The sequence below is a fragment of the Megascapheus bottae genome, chromosome 5 (genome assembly GCF_031878675.1).
Source record: "Megascapheus bottae isolate mThoBot1 chromosome 5, mThoBot2.hap1, whole genome shotgun sequence".
In the NCBI taxonomy this organism is placed as follows: Eukaryota; Metazoa; Chordata; class Mammalia; order Rodentia; family Geomyidae; genus Megascapheus; species Megascapheus bottae.
This window is the reverse complement of record NC_143513.1, coordinates 22,563,948-22,580,470: the sequence shown is the minus strand read 5'-3', so window position 1 is coordinate 22,580,470 and position 16,523 is coordinate 22,563,948. Positions and strand designations below refer to the sequence as shown.

The 16,523-nt window shown below is 35.2% G+C and overlaps 1 protein-coding gene across 2 annotated transcripts in view; it reads left to right on the top strand.

Annotated features, from left to right (window-relative positions):
• Nucleotides 1–16,523, top strand: part of Skap2 (src kinase associated phosphoprotein 2) — a 156,891-nt gene that overhangs the window by 101,064 nt on the left and 39,304 nt on the right. Inside the window, exons 8-10 of one of the 2 annotated variants that reach the window (XM_090332797.1) lie at nt 365–428; nt 762–899; nt 6,104–6,610. In XM_090332797.1, the coding sequence (XP_090188923.1) occupies nt 365–428; nt 762–899; nt 6,104–6,192 (291 nt within the window). In that variant the 3' untranslated portion in view covers nt 6,193–6,610. Of the gene's footprint in view, nt 1–364; nt 429–761; nt 900–6,103; nt 6,611–16,523 lie in introns of those variants that run through there. The other variant, XM_090332796.1, reaches the window with a different exon arrangement.

Sequence of the window (16,523 nt, the reverse complement as noted above, 5' to 3'; positions counted from 1 at the left end):
CAAAAACTGTACCCAGCAGTCTAAAGAAATTCATGGGTGTCTTCTAATTGTCAAGGGCAAATTTTGTTCATCAGTTCTATCTTTGACATTGATGAAGAGAAGCAGCTTTTTTTCCCCCTGCACAGCTGCCAGCTGCTGATCAGAGTTTCAAATCCATCATCCTCGGCTTCAATTACATAAATTTGTCAAAATTAACTATACATTATAAGAAGCATCCTTGCACGAAAAGTACCACTAGACATGAAAAGAATTACTAATGGTCTTAAAGAAATGAAAAGAATGAGACATGCCTTTTTCATTTCCATTGTGGCGATTTTGGTTCTTACTGTTTTTTTTTTGTTTGTTTCCTTTATTTATTTATTAGTTTACAGCAGCTTCTCCCAAAGATGCAGAGGAATGGGTACAGCAGCTGAAATTTGTGTTACAAGGTAAGAGCATCAATTGAACATGCTATCATTGTCTTTAAATTATTAAATAACTGAGTGATTTAGGTTTTCAGCTATAAAGGCTTCCAGACTTCTATGAGAATGACCAATATGACTTGCATTCATATAGACCACCTACCTCAGATTTATAAAAGCATCTTTCATGTGAGTATCAGTTGGCAACTTTAAATTTGTAAAAGAATCAATTTAAATAATGTTTTAAATTGAAGACATAGTATATAAAATATTGTTGTTAGCTTTGAGGACTAGGAAATATGGTTTTACATTCATCTGTTGCCTTCTTTTACAATTTCCTTCATGAAATATGTTTTGTAGATATGGGATCTGATATCATTCCTGAGGATGATGATGAAAGAGGGGACTTGTATGATGACGTCGATCATCCTCTACCCATCAGCAGTCCACGAACAAGTGGTCAACCAATAGATGATGAAATTTATGAGGAACTTCCAGGTATTTATTTATTTTCTGATAATTGATTTAAGTATCTTAGGGCTTTTGGGGAGGCATGCATTTTACTACCTCTGTGTGCGTGTATATGTGTGTGTGTGTGTGTGTGTGTGTGTGTGTGTGTGTGTGTGTGTGTGTGTAATTTGTCATGGAATCAACAACTTGAGGATAAAATGGTGAGCTATTAAGAACATGGACAGAGCACATTTTCAGAACTCTTATTCTAACAAAAGGGTTCTGCCTGAGGTATTTCAAGTGAGTGGATGTACACTTATGGAAAGTGAATGGAACATTAAAATGAAGCAGATACAATCCTAATCTCTTGGGACTTTTGGCTCATTAGCATTGTTTATGCTACATAATTTTTTAATTAAAAAATTGACTTGCCTTACAGTTTTTTCCACCAACTCACACATCATTTTTGTTTATACATCTTGGAACTTCCATTAACCAGAAGTTCCAGGCGCACCCCATATGTCATCGACTTCTGCCTCATACATTTTTCCTTGCTGTAAGATACTGTATTGTCTTGATTGAATGTTGTTGAACAAAGGCCTTTTGCAGCCTATAATTTTCTTATTGATATTTTAACATCAACATAAAATCAGTAAGTGTTCTTGGTGTAAAATTTCAGGCCATTTTAGTGTTTACCTGCCTTAACATCTGGTATACCACATAAGATTAATTACTTATTCACTACTTGACTTGTCATTTTGAGAATCAACCTGAAACAACTAAAACTTAGGATTATTAGGATCTAACAATATTTAGGAAATTGTATTGCTAATACTCTAGGTTGAAGTGAGAAAATGCATAGTAGACAAGAAAAAAGAATTATATACAATACAAGTAAGGTTTTACTAATATATCATGTAGAGGCTATTTTTCCTCTGACTAAAATAATGCAATGATATAAACTTTTAAATTGATTTCAAAAATATGAAAGATGTTCTTAATTCATATACAAATGCTATTTTCAATTCAATAAAACATAATAAATACAGTATAGAATTTAGAATAAAATAATCTTAATTCTAGGCTGTATCAATTTTTAATTCAATGACTTTATGAATTGTTTTTGTCATGTATAAAATGGAGGTGGGATTGGAAGGGGCAAATGAGGTAATTCAACACACAGTTAAATTGTAATACCATTGTTACAATTGCTTTAATATCATAGCTGGTGAATTTTTAGAGAGCTTATATTATGGTACAATAATGGTTTTCTGGCAAAGTAATAATTAGGAATTGTAACTTGTAAATTCAAGATATAAAAACTACACAGGCATCTAAAAATTATTTTTTTACTGCCCTAAAGGAAGATGACTACTATAAAAATGTAATTTTGTTTGTCTGTGTAGCTCTGTTCTTCAGTGGACCATGGGCTTATAGTCTTTACCTTTCTGGTTTGTCTTAAGGAAATGGCCTCCTGCTTAGTATCAGTTACCTCCAAGTAGGGTAACTTTAACTGCTGGGTTTAGTCATACCATATCATGAGTACTTTAACTGCTAGGTTTAGTCATACCATATCTTAAGTACTGTTATTTTACTCTTTTAAATATTTGACAGGATTTGTGAGAACTTATACTGACATAAAGTGGAAAAGTTTGATACCTTTAACATGATGTTACAGTCATACACATTTCATCTCTTTAAAACTCCATGGTGAACGTATTATGTTACAGTTGCATAATCGGCTATTAAATTCTGGGTTTCTTCAATTTCACTATTCTCACTACTACCCAAAGGAAAGTTGATTGAGAGCTAAGATCAAATATTCAGTTATAACAAAGTCATAACAGAGACATAAGTATGATCTCTTGTAAGTAGCTTGAAATTTTAAAAATATGAAACATTAAAAACTTTTTTTCTGCACTACAGATGTTCTTCTTCACCCCTTTTCTTTGGCCTGAGGCCACATAATTGTTGGAAATAATTGGTTATTCTGTAAGTAGTGTTACTTCTTCCTGTGGCATTGGGAGAAATTTAAGCTGCCTTGGGATTTTTCTTTGCCCCTGTCTGGGATCCCCCATTGGCGTACAAAGTGATTGAGCTTGATAGAGCCTGCAACTGTGCCCCTGGGAAGGGAGCTGTTGAAGGCAGCTGTGGAATGTCTGCTGCCTCCCTCTTCCCCAGTGTAACCCAGAGCTACTTCAACATCTGTGCAGTTCACCAAGTGTGTTGAGTCTGAGCCTGCAGCTATAGAGGGGATTTTTCTTGGGGAAGGCCCTAAAGTTATCTCAGACTTAGAGGTAGTGTTGATTTAAGTCTCTGAAGTTAGGGAGCTACCTTTTTTTATTTCTTTTTTAAGCCTGTCTCTTCCAGCATAAGAATTAAACATATTGCTTTCACTACTTTGTAACTGAGAGGGGATTTTGAGGTGAAGATGGTAAGAATACTGGAAAGTTGGAGCGTATTTTCAAACTGTGGATGTCTGTCTGGCTCTGCACAAAGAACTATATATCTTTGCAGTCCAACTAGTTAAGTTCCCAGAATTGAGTAAGTCCTCCATTTCAACATAATTTTCTGTCAATTACATATTATGGAAAAAGAATCCTCCCAGTTGAAAGATGAGGCCCACAGATGTAGCTGAAGAGAAATCTAAGCCTTCAGCACTCAACTTTATCACCAAGTTTTTTTTTTTAACTGAGAACCAAGCTTTTACTCTAATAAGAGCATTTACATTTTAAAATTATAAAACAAACCTTCCATGTATTAAGTCTCAAGAGTAAGACGAAGAATACATTGTTTAATAAAATTATATTTCAAAATATGTCTGGAAAAATGTTTACAACTCTATAAGAGTATAACTAGTTTCCTTGTAATTGTTTTTCAGTTCAAATATTCTAACTTTATTAGAGCACCGTCTCTTTAATTTCTTGTTCATTAATTTTTAACTAACTTCATAAAAGTATAAGAATACATTTTGAGATTTCCTTGTGTTTAGGGGATTTATACATATGTGCACAAGAATTGTGGGATTGATATTTCTGGAGTATGAAAAGTATTTGGCTTTTTAAAAAAATATCATAATGTTTGACATTAATGCTTTTTTATAAAGTTCTTATTAGCATAGGCCAGTTAGGTTTGTGTACATTGTGATATTACTGTGGGATATTTTGTTTGCATAGCTAATATATTGCTTGAAGTGTATTAAACTATTTTATAATACAGTAATGAGTTCATTTAGCTTAGCACATATTTCAGAATATATTGCTCACTTTTCATGAAAAGGAGCATTTTAATCTGATTTTGAATGCTGAATAGGAGAAACAATACTTGGAAAACTGCTGCAGAAATAACTTAGTTTGCTATTGTCTCATAGTTATAAAGTTGCTTATTTTTTCTTTTAATGGCAGAAAATGTATAGAAGCAACAAAAACAGTATTTTTCTAGATATACACTGAACAGAGTTAGCCAGGTAACAAGAGTAGTAACCATTCATTAGCCTATGAAATCTGCTGCTTTCAGGGAATTGCATTTGAAATGTCTTCTGGCAAGAGACTGAAGGAGAGAGGGCAACATAAAGCAGGAAGAGAAATTTCTATCCCATTAACCTATTTGTGTATGTGTGTGAATTCATTTCTTTATTGCAAAGACAGATTGAATTATTCTGAGCCAGAGAAGGATGTACTTATCCCTTGGTCATTCAATTATACTTTAAATTTATTCAGTCCAATTATCTGCATCTAGGATGGAGTATAAAGTAAGGCACATCTATAAATTTTTTTCAATGACATTAATATATATGTGTGAAAAAAGAATAGTGTTTGGGTACTTAAATTTGAAGTTTCTAGCAAGTGGACAGAAATGTCTAAATTGAACAATAAGTGGTTACAAATCTCTAAAATATATTTTAGCTTTATTTTCTTTTTGAATAATGATTGCTCATATCACCAAGTTAATAACAAGATCATACAGACCCTGTGGTCTTTGTCATTAACATCATTATAAGTGCTGGGAGAACCTTATTTCAACAAACATGTTTTTCTCAGTCCTTCTATGATGTATACTGGGAAGATACTCAGTTAATTTTCACAAAACCATATACATTCCACATTTTACTACAATTAATTCAGGCAGACTGCTGCTATTTTTTGCTACTGAATTATAAAGTTATTAAGTATGATATGATATTGTGTGGTAATATATAGCTTGATAAATATTTTTTCTCTAATAGATGATTAGATTATAGTTATGGATGCTTTTTTCTCCATACTGAGAGGTTGTCTAAAGTTATATAATATAATATGTATTATATGAAAATAGATATCCATATATAATATATATGGATATATGTGGTATTAATAAGTTAGGATCTGCACACATGCTTGTTGATATTATATATTCATATATACACACGTATCTGTGCATACATACTCCCAAATAACTATTCTCATATATGTGAATATTTGGTGATGTGATGCTGGAGATCAAATCTGGGGCCTGGTGCATGCTGACAGTGGCTCTGCCAATGAGCTGTACCCTCAACTCTTTATATTTTTATCTTTGTTAAATATAGATGTATTTTAGTGTTATGTTGCCTGTTTTATAATATGTCATGAAGCTTTAGAGTATAATTATGCTTGTCATATAGCTTTTTTCTATTTTGCTATTAGAATGAAAGCAAATGTTTTTTCATTATGAGGTTTGACTTAATACATTTCAAAATCCAAATTCTTGTATGCATACAAAACACATTTTCCTTTGGTAGAGAGATAAATGACCCATTTTCTCAAATTGAAACTGCATTAGTGACTTGCCATTAGGAGACATTTTAACTTCCAGACTGTATTTGGCAATTTTTTGGTTATCACAGATACTCTGTGTGAGTGTGTTTGTGCATATGTGTGTGTGTGAGTGTATGTTTGTTTGTGTGCTATAAACATAGAGTAGATAGAAGTTAGGGATGATGCTAAACATCCTGCAATATAGACCAGGCCCTATGACAAAAAATTATCTGTATTCCCCCAAATGTCAGTCATGCTGAGGTTGTGAAACTTTGATTGGTCGGGGGTGGATGGGGGATAGATATTAGTTTATTACCAAAACCTGTAGCTCTTGAGTTATTAAGATAAATAACCAGAACTCGTCTTTTCTATGGGCATAATAAAGATTATTTTACATATATAAAATGAGAAGGGTACATAGGATGTTTCTGGGTCATCAAAGATCAACTGGACGTGTCCACCACTATTTCTTTTAAGGGACAGTCTTGAAGTTCTGTCTTAAACAAATAGGAAAGACCAAGGTGACCACAAAGGTAGAAGAAGAAAAAAGAGAGAAGCATCTTTAAAAAAAAATAATTTCTCACAAGCAACTGTCTGTAAAGGAAGACATGGTAGGTGTGGATTCTTGGTGAATTATATTCTGGGAAGGTTGGGGGGGACTGGTCCTTGAAGAGAGGCTGTGTCATGGAGAACACCTGCTGACATGGAATTTGACGGGTGGTTTAGGAGGGGTGGAGCTTTCTATGGGACATCTCTCTAAAACTTAGGTGTAAGCTGGAATTATAGCAGCACCTCCCAAGAGTCAGTAAAGAGAGGCTTGTTTGATGGTATTTCACAAGCTGCTTAGAGTTACTTGTTTATTTTCTGTTCATTTCTATTTGTTACTGTTAAATCTCAATTTTCAAATCTTTATTTATAGCCAATACATACTCACTGGAAAAATCTAAATCGTAGCCAAAGAAAGCTACTAAAGCAGTGCTAGTAACGGACAATATAGATTTTTTTTGTCAGTCCTGGGGCTTGAACTCAGGGCTTGGGCACTGTCCTTGGGCTTTCTCAAGGCTAGTGCTCCTCCAACTTGAGCCACAGCACCACTTCTGTTTTTTTCTGTGTATGTGGCTCTGAGGAATTGAACCTAGGGCTTTGTACATGTTAGGCCTGCACTCCACCACCAGGCCATGCTCTCAGCCTGACCATATAGATTTTTAAGACATAAAATAGTTATAGGACTACAACATGATATGATAATAGTGAACATGACAAAACTTAAATATTCCTTAGCTACATAATCTTTAATCAGTACTACAGACACTTCAGGAAAATTTTCAAGAAAATTTTTAGAAACTCGTAGACTCAGCAAGCAAAAAGCTAATAAGGATTTGAGAAGTTTTGAACCACAAATATAATGAACTTAATCAAATATATTTTAAAGGAAATGAATGATCATTGCATATAGTAAAGATTAAGTTTTTTTCCAGTACACATAGACCAATCATGAAATGGGTCACATCTGTATTTGCAATTAAAATTATACAATTTCTTTTTTGTATAGATTAATTTTATTTTAATTAATTAATTAATTAATTAATTTTGGCCGGTCTTGGGACTTGAACTCTGGGCCTGGGCATTGTCCCTGAACTTTCAGCTCAAGGTTACTGCCTTATCCCTTGAGCAACAGCAACACTTCCGGTTTTCTGGTGGTTAATTGGAGATAAAAGTCTCATGGATTTTAGTGCCCAGATTGGCTTTGAACCGCAATCCTTAGATCTCAGCCTCGTGAGTAACTAGGATTACAAGAGTGAGCCACTGTGCCCAGCTTTAAACAATTTCAGTGAGCTTGTTTCATTATGTTCTTACAATAAAATTGTTTTAGGAGCCAACACTCATAATAGGATCGTTAAAAATACTCCAGGGTCTCCATATCTGGATACTAAAAGATAAACTTCTAAACAGCTTATAAATGTGAAGAACTTACAATGGAAATGCCAAATGTGTAGTTCAGAAAGAAAATTAAAATAGTATAGATAAAACCTTTTTGACATCATGCTTTCAAATCTATGTTTAGTGGGGGTACAGTAATAAATATGACAAATGGAAGAATTTAATATCTAAGACTGGATCTAAGAAAAATAGTGATTTTAGAATGATGAAGAGATAGAAGAAGGGAAAAGGACCCTACAAATCCACTCAAGTCCCCACTCTCCACTCCTGTGGGACCTAACAGAAACACTAGAAATTAATAGTTAACCACTGAATTCTTTTTAAAAGAATTTATTATTTTTATTAACATTAATTAATAGAACAAGAATTCTTGAGACTTCTTATTTTTCAGACTCATGTATATGTATTTTCATCGCTTAAGGAACCAATACAGGATCTACCAAAAATTTCTACCTAAAGTTAAACAGTATTTGCCACTCTAATAAGACAAATGCTGATGTTTATGAAGCAAGAGGAAAATTTACATTAATGTAGCTGGGCTATTAGGATTTCTCTAATACTTTGAGTGCATGTAGGATTACTAGGTAGCAAGAAGATATAAGTTTTATGTCAACTTGGACTAAGAAAGGGAAATCCTAATTGAAAAACAAAATTCAAACCAAAAGGCCAAGAGTATGGCACAAGTGGTAGAGCACAGAGGTGGTCCAGGATTTAGTCCTAAATATTTCAAACAAGCAAACAATTCAAAAGATGAAAAATCCTAAGACTTCACTGAAAGGTCAGTTAGTCACACTGAATGTTGTGTGTCCTTACACAAATGAGCATCTTCTTATTTTCCCCCAAGAAACCTCAACAATTTTCTTTTGAAGATCTAACTTCTTTTTTTAATATTTTTATTGTAATTAATAGAAGGGTTACATTATATTTGCCAGGTAGAAGATGCATTACTTCACATTGAAGATCTAACTTCTAAATGCTCTCATATCACACTTTTGAACTGGAGTCTTGATTTAACAGATAATAGGATTTTTTTATATCTCATCAAGAATGTAAACATTGCTTCTTGCTTCAAATTCTTCCATGTTTTCAGAGTAGGGACTATGGTAGAGATTGTAGTAGCTTTGTGAAAATTCACTTCCTTCTTTAGATGCCAGATAGCTTCCTGTATCCCTCCTGCACATATGCATGTCCACACACACATGAACACACCCCACCCTCCATGAACATATGCATCTGTAGAGACTCTACAGCAGGACAGTATCAAGCTTCACTATTCACTGTTTTGCAGATAGTTCATCTGGGAATATCTGTTTCCTAAGAGTGCTTGGCTGCCTACTTTAAAACAATGATTAATAAGAATGAACAAGCTCAACAGAATGTCAGTGATATATGTGAGCACTCTTCATCTCTGGCCTCAGCAAGTGCTGTAGTTAAGTAGTGCAAAGCTTTCAATGAAGTGGGGGGAAAATCCAATCTAACTTAATTAAGCTTAAGGGAAATTTTGCCATGGTAGTTTTTCAAAGGAAACATGCATTTATAGATTTGTCCCTCCTTATTAGAACTTCATTGTGATTCATACCAAGAAATAACAGTTTTTGTAGGTACTTATCCATTAGTCCCTATCATTCCTTATTATACAAGCTGACATGAAGCAGAAATGTTTGCCAATGAAACACAGGTAAACAGTGGCAGACTCCAGTGTCCTTTTTGAGCTCCTTTTGAACCCTGATCCCAAGTTTCCTGTCCTCTTGTTAGGGTTTCTTTCCACATTTATCTGTGTGCATACAACTCTAACCTTACTCTTCTTTCTTTATTGTGTGTGTGTGTGTGTGTGTGTGTGTGTGTGTGAGTGCACGTGCGTGCATGCCCATGCGCGCGCACGTGCTGGTCCTGGGACTTGAACTCATGGCACTATCCCTGAGCTTTTATTGTCAAGGCTAGCACTCTACCACTTGAGCCACAGCTACACTTCTGGCTTTTTTGGTAGTTAATTGGAGATAATAGTCTCACTGTCTTTACTGCCTGGGCTGGCTTGGAACTGGGACCCTCAGATCTCAGCTTCTTGAGTAACTAGAATGTACAGGTGCCAGCCACCGGCGCTGGCTCACTCTGCTTTCTTTAGAGTACATATTCTTGGGAGAGCTTCCATTCTTCCCTATGTCCTTGTGTGCTCATTCCTTAACCTTTAAGTTTGGTTTCCCATCCTTTCCTCTTGATCAAAATGTCTTCAGAGTCATCAATTCTCTCCTGATTAGCAGCTTTGGTTCTCGGACTGAACTCTGGAAACTTGATAATTCTGGCCACCCCTTTTGTCTTGAAACTAACTCCTCTTTTGGATTTTTCCCATTTTGTGTTCCTGTTACATACAATATTTATAGATAAGCATCTCAGCCCCTGTAGATTTCTTGATGCTTCCTGATTCTTATTTTACTTGATTTGTTTCCTAGTTTATCTTTTATTTCTCTAGTAGTCAAGCGTTGTGTGTCTGTTTCATTTTACTTTCTCATCACACATTTTTATATTAAACACTTCATTCCCGCAATAAAGTTTTATTAAAAGCCCACAACATGCCATATTTTGTTGTAGATGTTGAAGATTTAGGTATGAAAAAGTAGATTGGTCTCTGTTAAAATTATTCCAGATCTTACTAAATGCCAAGAAGGCAGAAGTGACAGGATTATAACTATGCTATTAGATTCTTCCATCAAGGAAGAAGTGTACCTCTTAGATGAAATTGTGAATGCTAATTCCAAACAAAATGTTATTCAAGTACAGAGATTACCAAGTACACAGGCTCTGAGACTAGGTGTTTAGGAACCAGGGAAGAGGGCTATATGTAGCCAAGTAGAGAGGTTTGAAAGAGATTGTAAGAAGTAAGAACTGAGAGAAGAACTAAGTCAAGCAAGGATTTTTGTAAGACATTCGAAAGACATGTTGCATTTCCCAAGTGAGGCTCACATGTATATTTATATGAGGTCGTCCATAACCCTGTGATTATATGAGCTAGTCCAATTATCATCCCCAAGACAGCTAGAAGTAGAGCTGTGGCTCAAATGGTAGAGCACCAACCTTGAGTAAAATAGCTCAGGGACAGCACCCAGGCGCTTAGTTCAAGCCTCGGGACCAGCACAAAAGAAGAAAGAGAAAAGAAGAAAGGAAGGGATGGGAAGAGAAGGAAAGGGAAGGAAAAGAAAGGAAAGGAATGAAGAAAGAAAGAAAGAAAAAGAAGGGAAGGGAAGAAGAAGAAAGTCAATCAGTAACTTGTTTAAATTCACAAGCTGGGAATTGGCAAAGTGCATCAGTAAAGGTAGCATACTGAGCAAATCTCATCTTTACATGTGTCCTCTCCTTGGAGCTCAGTCTTATTTGAGATAACTATTGGTCATCATACTATATTTGTACTTAAGATCAGTTCACCATCTTCCTTATTAATACTATTTTTCCTTCTTTTTTTTACATTAGTGATGTCAAGTATTATAAAAAAAAGTAAAAATCCCAAATCCATCCTTGACTCCTTCCTTGATTGCTGCCCCCCTAATTAGATCAGCAGCCAGTTATGACTGATTCTGCCTCGGAAACATCCTCGCTGGGCTTCCTATCTACTCAGGCTCTAATGCATTTCACCTGTGCTTCCAAGTGCTCTTCCCACTTCCTGTGTGGATCTCTGTAAGCAGCCTGGTGTTGCGTTCTGCACATTGTCAACATGTTGACTTTAAAATCAAATTAATCCCTTGTACAGTAATCTTTATGGATCTCCAATGCCACATGGGCCAAGTTCAAACTCACTGGCCAGCACAATTACAACCCCTTTCTACTATCTAACTTAAATCTACCATCCCCGTTTCAGTTCTGCTGTCCTGCTCTACTTTGTCTTGGAGTCTTGTATTAGATCAATGTGCTAGGTTAATGAATTAATTTATGGACAAAAATCTAAATAAGCAAATAAATAAAATCCAGAAGTAAAGTGTGGCTCAAGTGATAGAACACTATCCCTGAACAAAAAGCCAGGCAACAACATGAGTTCAAACCTCAGTACTAGCAAAAATTTATGAAATTAGATATTTTACCTTTCAATCTATATAGTCCATAATAACTCTTTTCTAATTATTACTATCTGCCCTATATGATAAGGTGATGGATAATAGTACTGGTCCTCAATTTAATTATATAAACAGGTATATGAAATTTAACTGTAGAAGAAAATTATTAAAACCATTTGTAATTCTTATTAAGTCTAAAATATAATGTACTAGGATACTTTGGCCATATTTCTCTTGTCCACCCTCTGTGGACCCTGCATCACAAACAGTGAAAATGCTCTTGCTAGTTCTGTATGTCTATCACATTATCACATTGTTTGTGTAATAAAAGTATTTTTTTCAGTCCACTCTAGCAGGATCTTCATGGTCATTCCATTAGAAATACTCAAAATGCCTTTGACATTCTCTATACACAGAGACTATAAGATGGCACAGTCCTAATCACTGGGTATAATAGTAAATATAATATTGTCATATCTGTCAGAAATCTGCTTGCATCCTCTCTGTGTGCCATTTAATTACCTTTCAGTTAATGGAGGAAAATGTTTTCAAGCAAAGGGAAATTTAGGATTTTCTTAATCACGTCTTTCTATTGCTCTAAAATGTCCAGTGGCTCCCTGTTGCCCATGGGGTAAAGTACAAGCTTCTGGCCCTGGATTCAAAACTCTTCTGCTATCTTCTGCAGTCTCATACTCTAGTCCATCCTCTGTTATAATGTAATATCCCTCTGATTTTTCCCATGTGTTTCTCTCTTAGATATCCCATCCTTTTCCAACTTCATATATTGCCTCAAGCACTCTCATCTGTGAGGAATGCTCTTCTTTTGTTTCAACTTCTAACTAGATCCTCCTTACTTTCCCAACCCCAGATCAAACCCCATCTTCCTAGAAAAGTGTCTTCTGCCTTTCCCAGCTGGAAATGACCTGTGCTTCTCTGAAATTCTGTTAGACCAGTGAGCATAGTATGAAACTTATAGAATATAATACATTGAGTGATGAAAAGCTCCTGTGTCATCAGTCTTTTACACCACTAAAGGAGGATCATTTGCTCTGATCATCAGTACCAGGTTGCATTACAAGATCCCTGTGGAGGTCCAGCCATCTCAAATGAGCTTTTTTCTAGGAAATGATTTTCTCTTCTACTCCTATTCAATCATTAAAGGCCATGGTGAAAACAGATCTTAAAAGTACAATATATAATTCATAATCCAAAACTTACATCTGCAAGAACAAATCTTAGAGGACTAGTAACTGGTAATTGAATGATGAGGTTAACAGGTAGTGATTAGGTAAGTGCTTCGGGAAAATACTTTAGGCATTGTCTCTCAAGCAACAACTTGGATTTAGTGGCATAAAGAGCATTGGAGGGCGTAGAAAAGTGGAAGGATGTGATTCTGATTGAGTTTACTTTTCCTAGTACCAACCATGAGATACTGAATCCCTGTTTCCTTCTTCTCTTTATACCCCATCTTTCAGTTAATTCTAGCTCTCTTCCAGCCTACTGCTTACAAGTTCTGTTCTTGATTATGAGTAACCTATTATACTTTCTTGTTCACCACACAACCTCATTGCATTTCCTTGATGAGCCTGTTTTCTTTTACAAATTACCTTCTATCTCAGTTCTTCCTGAAAACCTAATCTGATTAGGTAGGTCGTGAGGAAGGTCATCTGCATCCAAGATAAAATATTATCTATTCCTGGACTGCTTAAGATTTAAGAGTACAAAACACCTGAGTGTCCCTAATATGTAGATTGACATGTAAACCTTGAACCTAATTGTTTATTTTATATTTTTTCCTAAGAGCTCAGCATTCATTTAAAGGCATTGGAAAGCTCTTATCCAAAAATCTAATAAAAGAACTGAAAAGATAGGCTATGAAAAGCAGTTCATGAGAACCAAAGGAAGAATGAGAGAAGGAAGTAACTCATGAAATAATAAAAGTAAAAGAAAAGCAAAAATAGCCCAGAATTGTGTATGTGGTAAACATTCTTGAGGGTAGTTATGGCACATCGTGCACCGTGCTATGCACAATATTATGCAGTTTATTAAATAAAACTAAAAATAAATCATTATGAAAAAGTAACAGACACCGAAGAAAAAATGATAAAAAAAAACAACAAAAGCATTTATCCAGTGCAAGCCTGTGTGGTTCTGAACACCACCTAGAGAGCTTGTAATGATAAATGTTAAGTGATTAAGGTGGAGAAGCTTATTAAAGCAAAGAACCTTTTCCAAAATGTTTTCATGGGGGCAAATATCCATATATTCAGAAGAGGCCGTATTTTAACATGTTGTTTAGTAGAGAAGGGGAAATTTCTATTCACAAAAGATTTAAGACACAGTAAGAAATAAGAAAGACCTTAAAAAGTAACCATCAGATCCTCTCAACCTTTAAGCCCACTGTTATTTCCTCCCTACCCCTACCCCCAAAGAAACTTTCCAAAGGAAGTGGTGGAAGAAACCCCATTGCTTGAGACATTAAAAACCAGATGGTCCAAAGCCCCAGAAGATACTCACATGGGACCCATCCTTCACTGGGAGAAAGCTGAGAGCGCAGACTAATACAATGTATGGCTTGCATCTCTAGCCTAGCTACAATATAAAAATAAAGATTTACATTTTCTTGGATTTTCCCCCTCAATTTCTTAGCTCTCCTCTGTGCTCCCCCAGCATTTTGTGTGACTTCTATTAGAGCTGGCACCATGGGAGTTGCCTGTTTACTTGGCTGCTTTTTCTGCTAGCTCTATGTATTGTGAGCTTATCAGGGTTTCTACTGGCCCGAGGGAGTGCTGTGTACCCTGGCTTCTGGAAATTTTCCCTCTGCGTGATGAGTCTACATTTGCTTCTGCCAGAGCCTTAAGGGTTTCATAATTTTTATGTTAAATTTCTTGGCTTGAGAATACCATGCTTTCAGGATAGTATAAATTTAGGTCTTATATTGTATAAGCTTGGTGTTTTGCTTTCCCACAGAAGCCCCACCACAAAATACAGTACCTTTGAGAGTTCTGGAACTACAAAAGGTTCTTGTGGTTTCCCAAGGGGGTGGGTAGAAGCCTGTTCTTGCAGCTCTCTGCTTCTCATACGTGCATGAAACCTTGTCACCTGTATCTATGAAGATATTTTTCAAACTCTACTTATCTTGTAAATAGTATATCGCTTTGAGTAAGGAGAGAAAGACAGATTTCTCTTCAGCAATATATTAGCCCTGTAACTAGAGACTGAATATTTATCCATAGATAATCTATTATTGCCACAACATTGCAATAGAGGCTTAATGATAATTACTTGATTTGTTACCTTTAATTCATAATACTTAAACAGAACTTGTGAATGTGTACTGTGGTAAAAGGCTCCATGTTAGGTGTCTAAAATCTCTCCCAAGTACTGATAGGCTTTGTAATCTTAATTAATGCTAAACAAGAAGGCATTTTTATTGAATTTATAAAGAGGTCTTCAATGCCCACTGAAGTAAACAATCCTAAATTGATCACTTATAAGTGATTTTAAATTATGGCTCAGTACTACTGTGGGTAAAAATGGAATTTGTATGAATAAAGAATTACTGAAAACTTGTATCAAGATACTTTTACAGATCAAAATTTGACTTTGGTTTGATACACTAAGAATAATAGCATTTGAAATAATCTTAAATCAGGCCAATATAGTGACATTAGCTTATGTCTTAAAAATGGAGTTGGCATTGTAATGATTTCAATCCTAATTTAAATAACTTATTTTATTCCCTTTGCCAATCAATCATTTTCTCCCTCAGAAAATCAGGCCAGTTTTTGTATTTTCATTTTCAGAACTTACATGACATAAACCTTATGTGACAGAAGTTGTTTGTTATTAAGAGAGTGTCATCTCAAAGAAGCTTGTCATGTGGAAATAGGAAAGATCAAACAAAGTAATTTTATTTGTATCATGGCTTCTTTACTGTTGGCTACGTTTGTGACAGCCCATTTCCTATTAAATATTAACAGTGTTTTATTTATGCTTGAATGTACTACAGTAGGGTGGAGATTTACTCAGAATATTTCAGTTGGAAAGAAAGCTGTTTGTTAAATGATACACTTTAGAGCAAGCTATACTACTCAGGAGGCTGAGATCTAAAGATTTGAAGCAAGCTTGAGTAGGAAAGTCCTTAAGACTTTGATCGCCAATTAACCACCAAAATGCCAGAAGTGGTAGAGCCCCAATAGAGTTCAAATCCCATACTGGTACAAAAACCGTGATGAATGAATAAATAAATAATTTTTTTTGCCAGTCTTGGGCTTGGGCTCAGGACCTGAGCACTGTCCCTGGATTTTCTCAAGGCTAGGGCTTTACCACTTGAGCCACAGCACCACTTCTGGCTTTTTGCTATGTATGTGGTACTGAGGAATCGAACCCGGGTCTTCGTGCATGCTAGGCAAGCACTCTACCACTAGGCCAAACTCCCGGCCCCATAAATAAATATTTTAAAAGAAACATAAATGCTATTTATCTAGGAAAATTATGCTATTGCTTTGTGACAAAATTTGGTGTCAGATTTTTTTTCCTCTACCATTGAATTGTATAACATTATCATTTTAGGAATCCAAAATGGTACAATAGTTACAATTTTATTTGACAAATGCACAGGAAAATTTATTAGCAACATGTACAGACATTAGGTAGTCATAGATATTAATATAAGTAGTACAGTTTGGGGCAGTGAATCTGTTTGCTAGAAAAAGTTATTGGACTTTTGATATAGGAAATAAAATTACAGTGGTGTTTCACATTTTCAAGAAGTAATATGATGAAACCATTGATTTATTTTGAGTTATGGTGTAACAATTCTTGTTTATAAATTTTAATGTAATTTTGATGAGAGTTAATTTAAGTAAGCCTATCTGCATTTCTACATTGCATTTACTCATTTGATTTGTGAG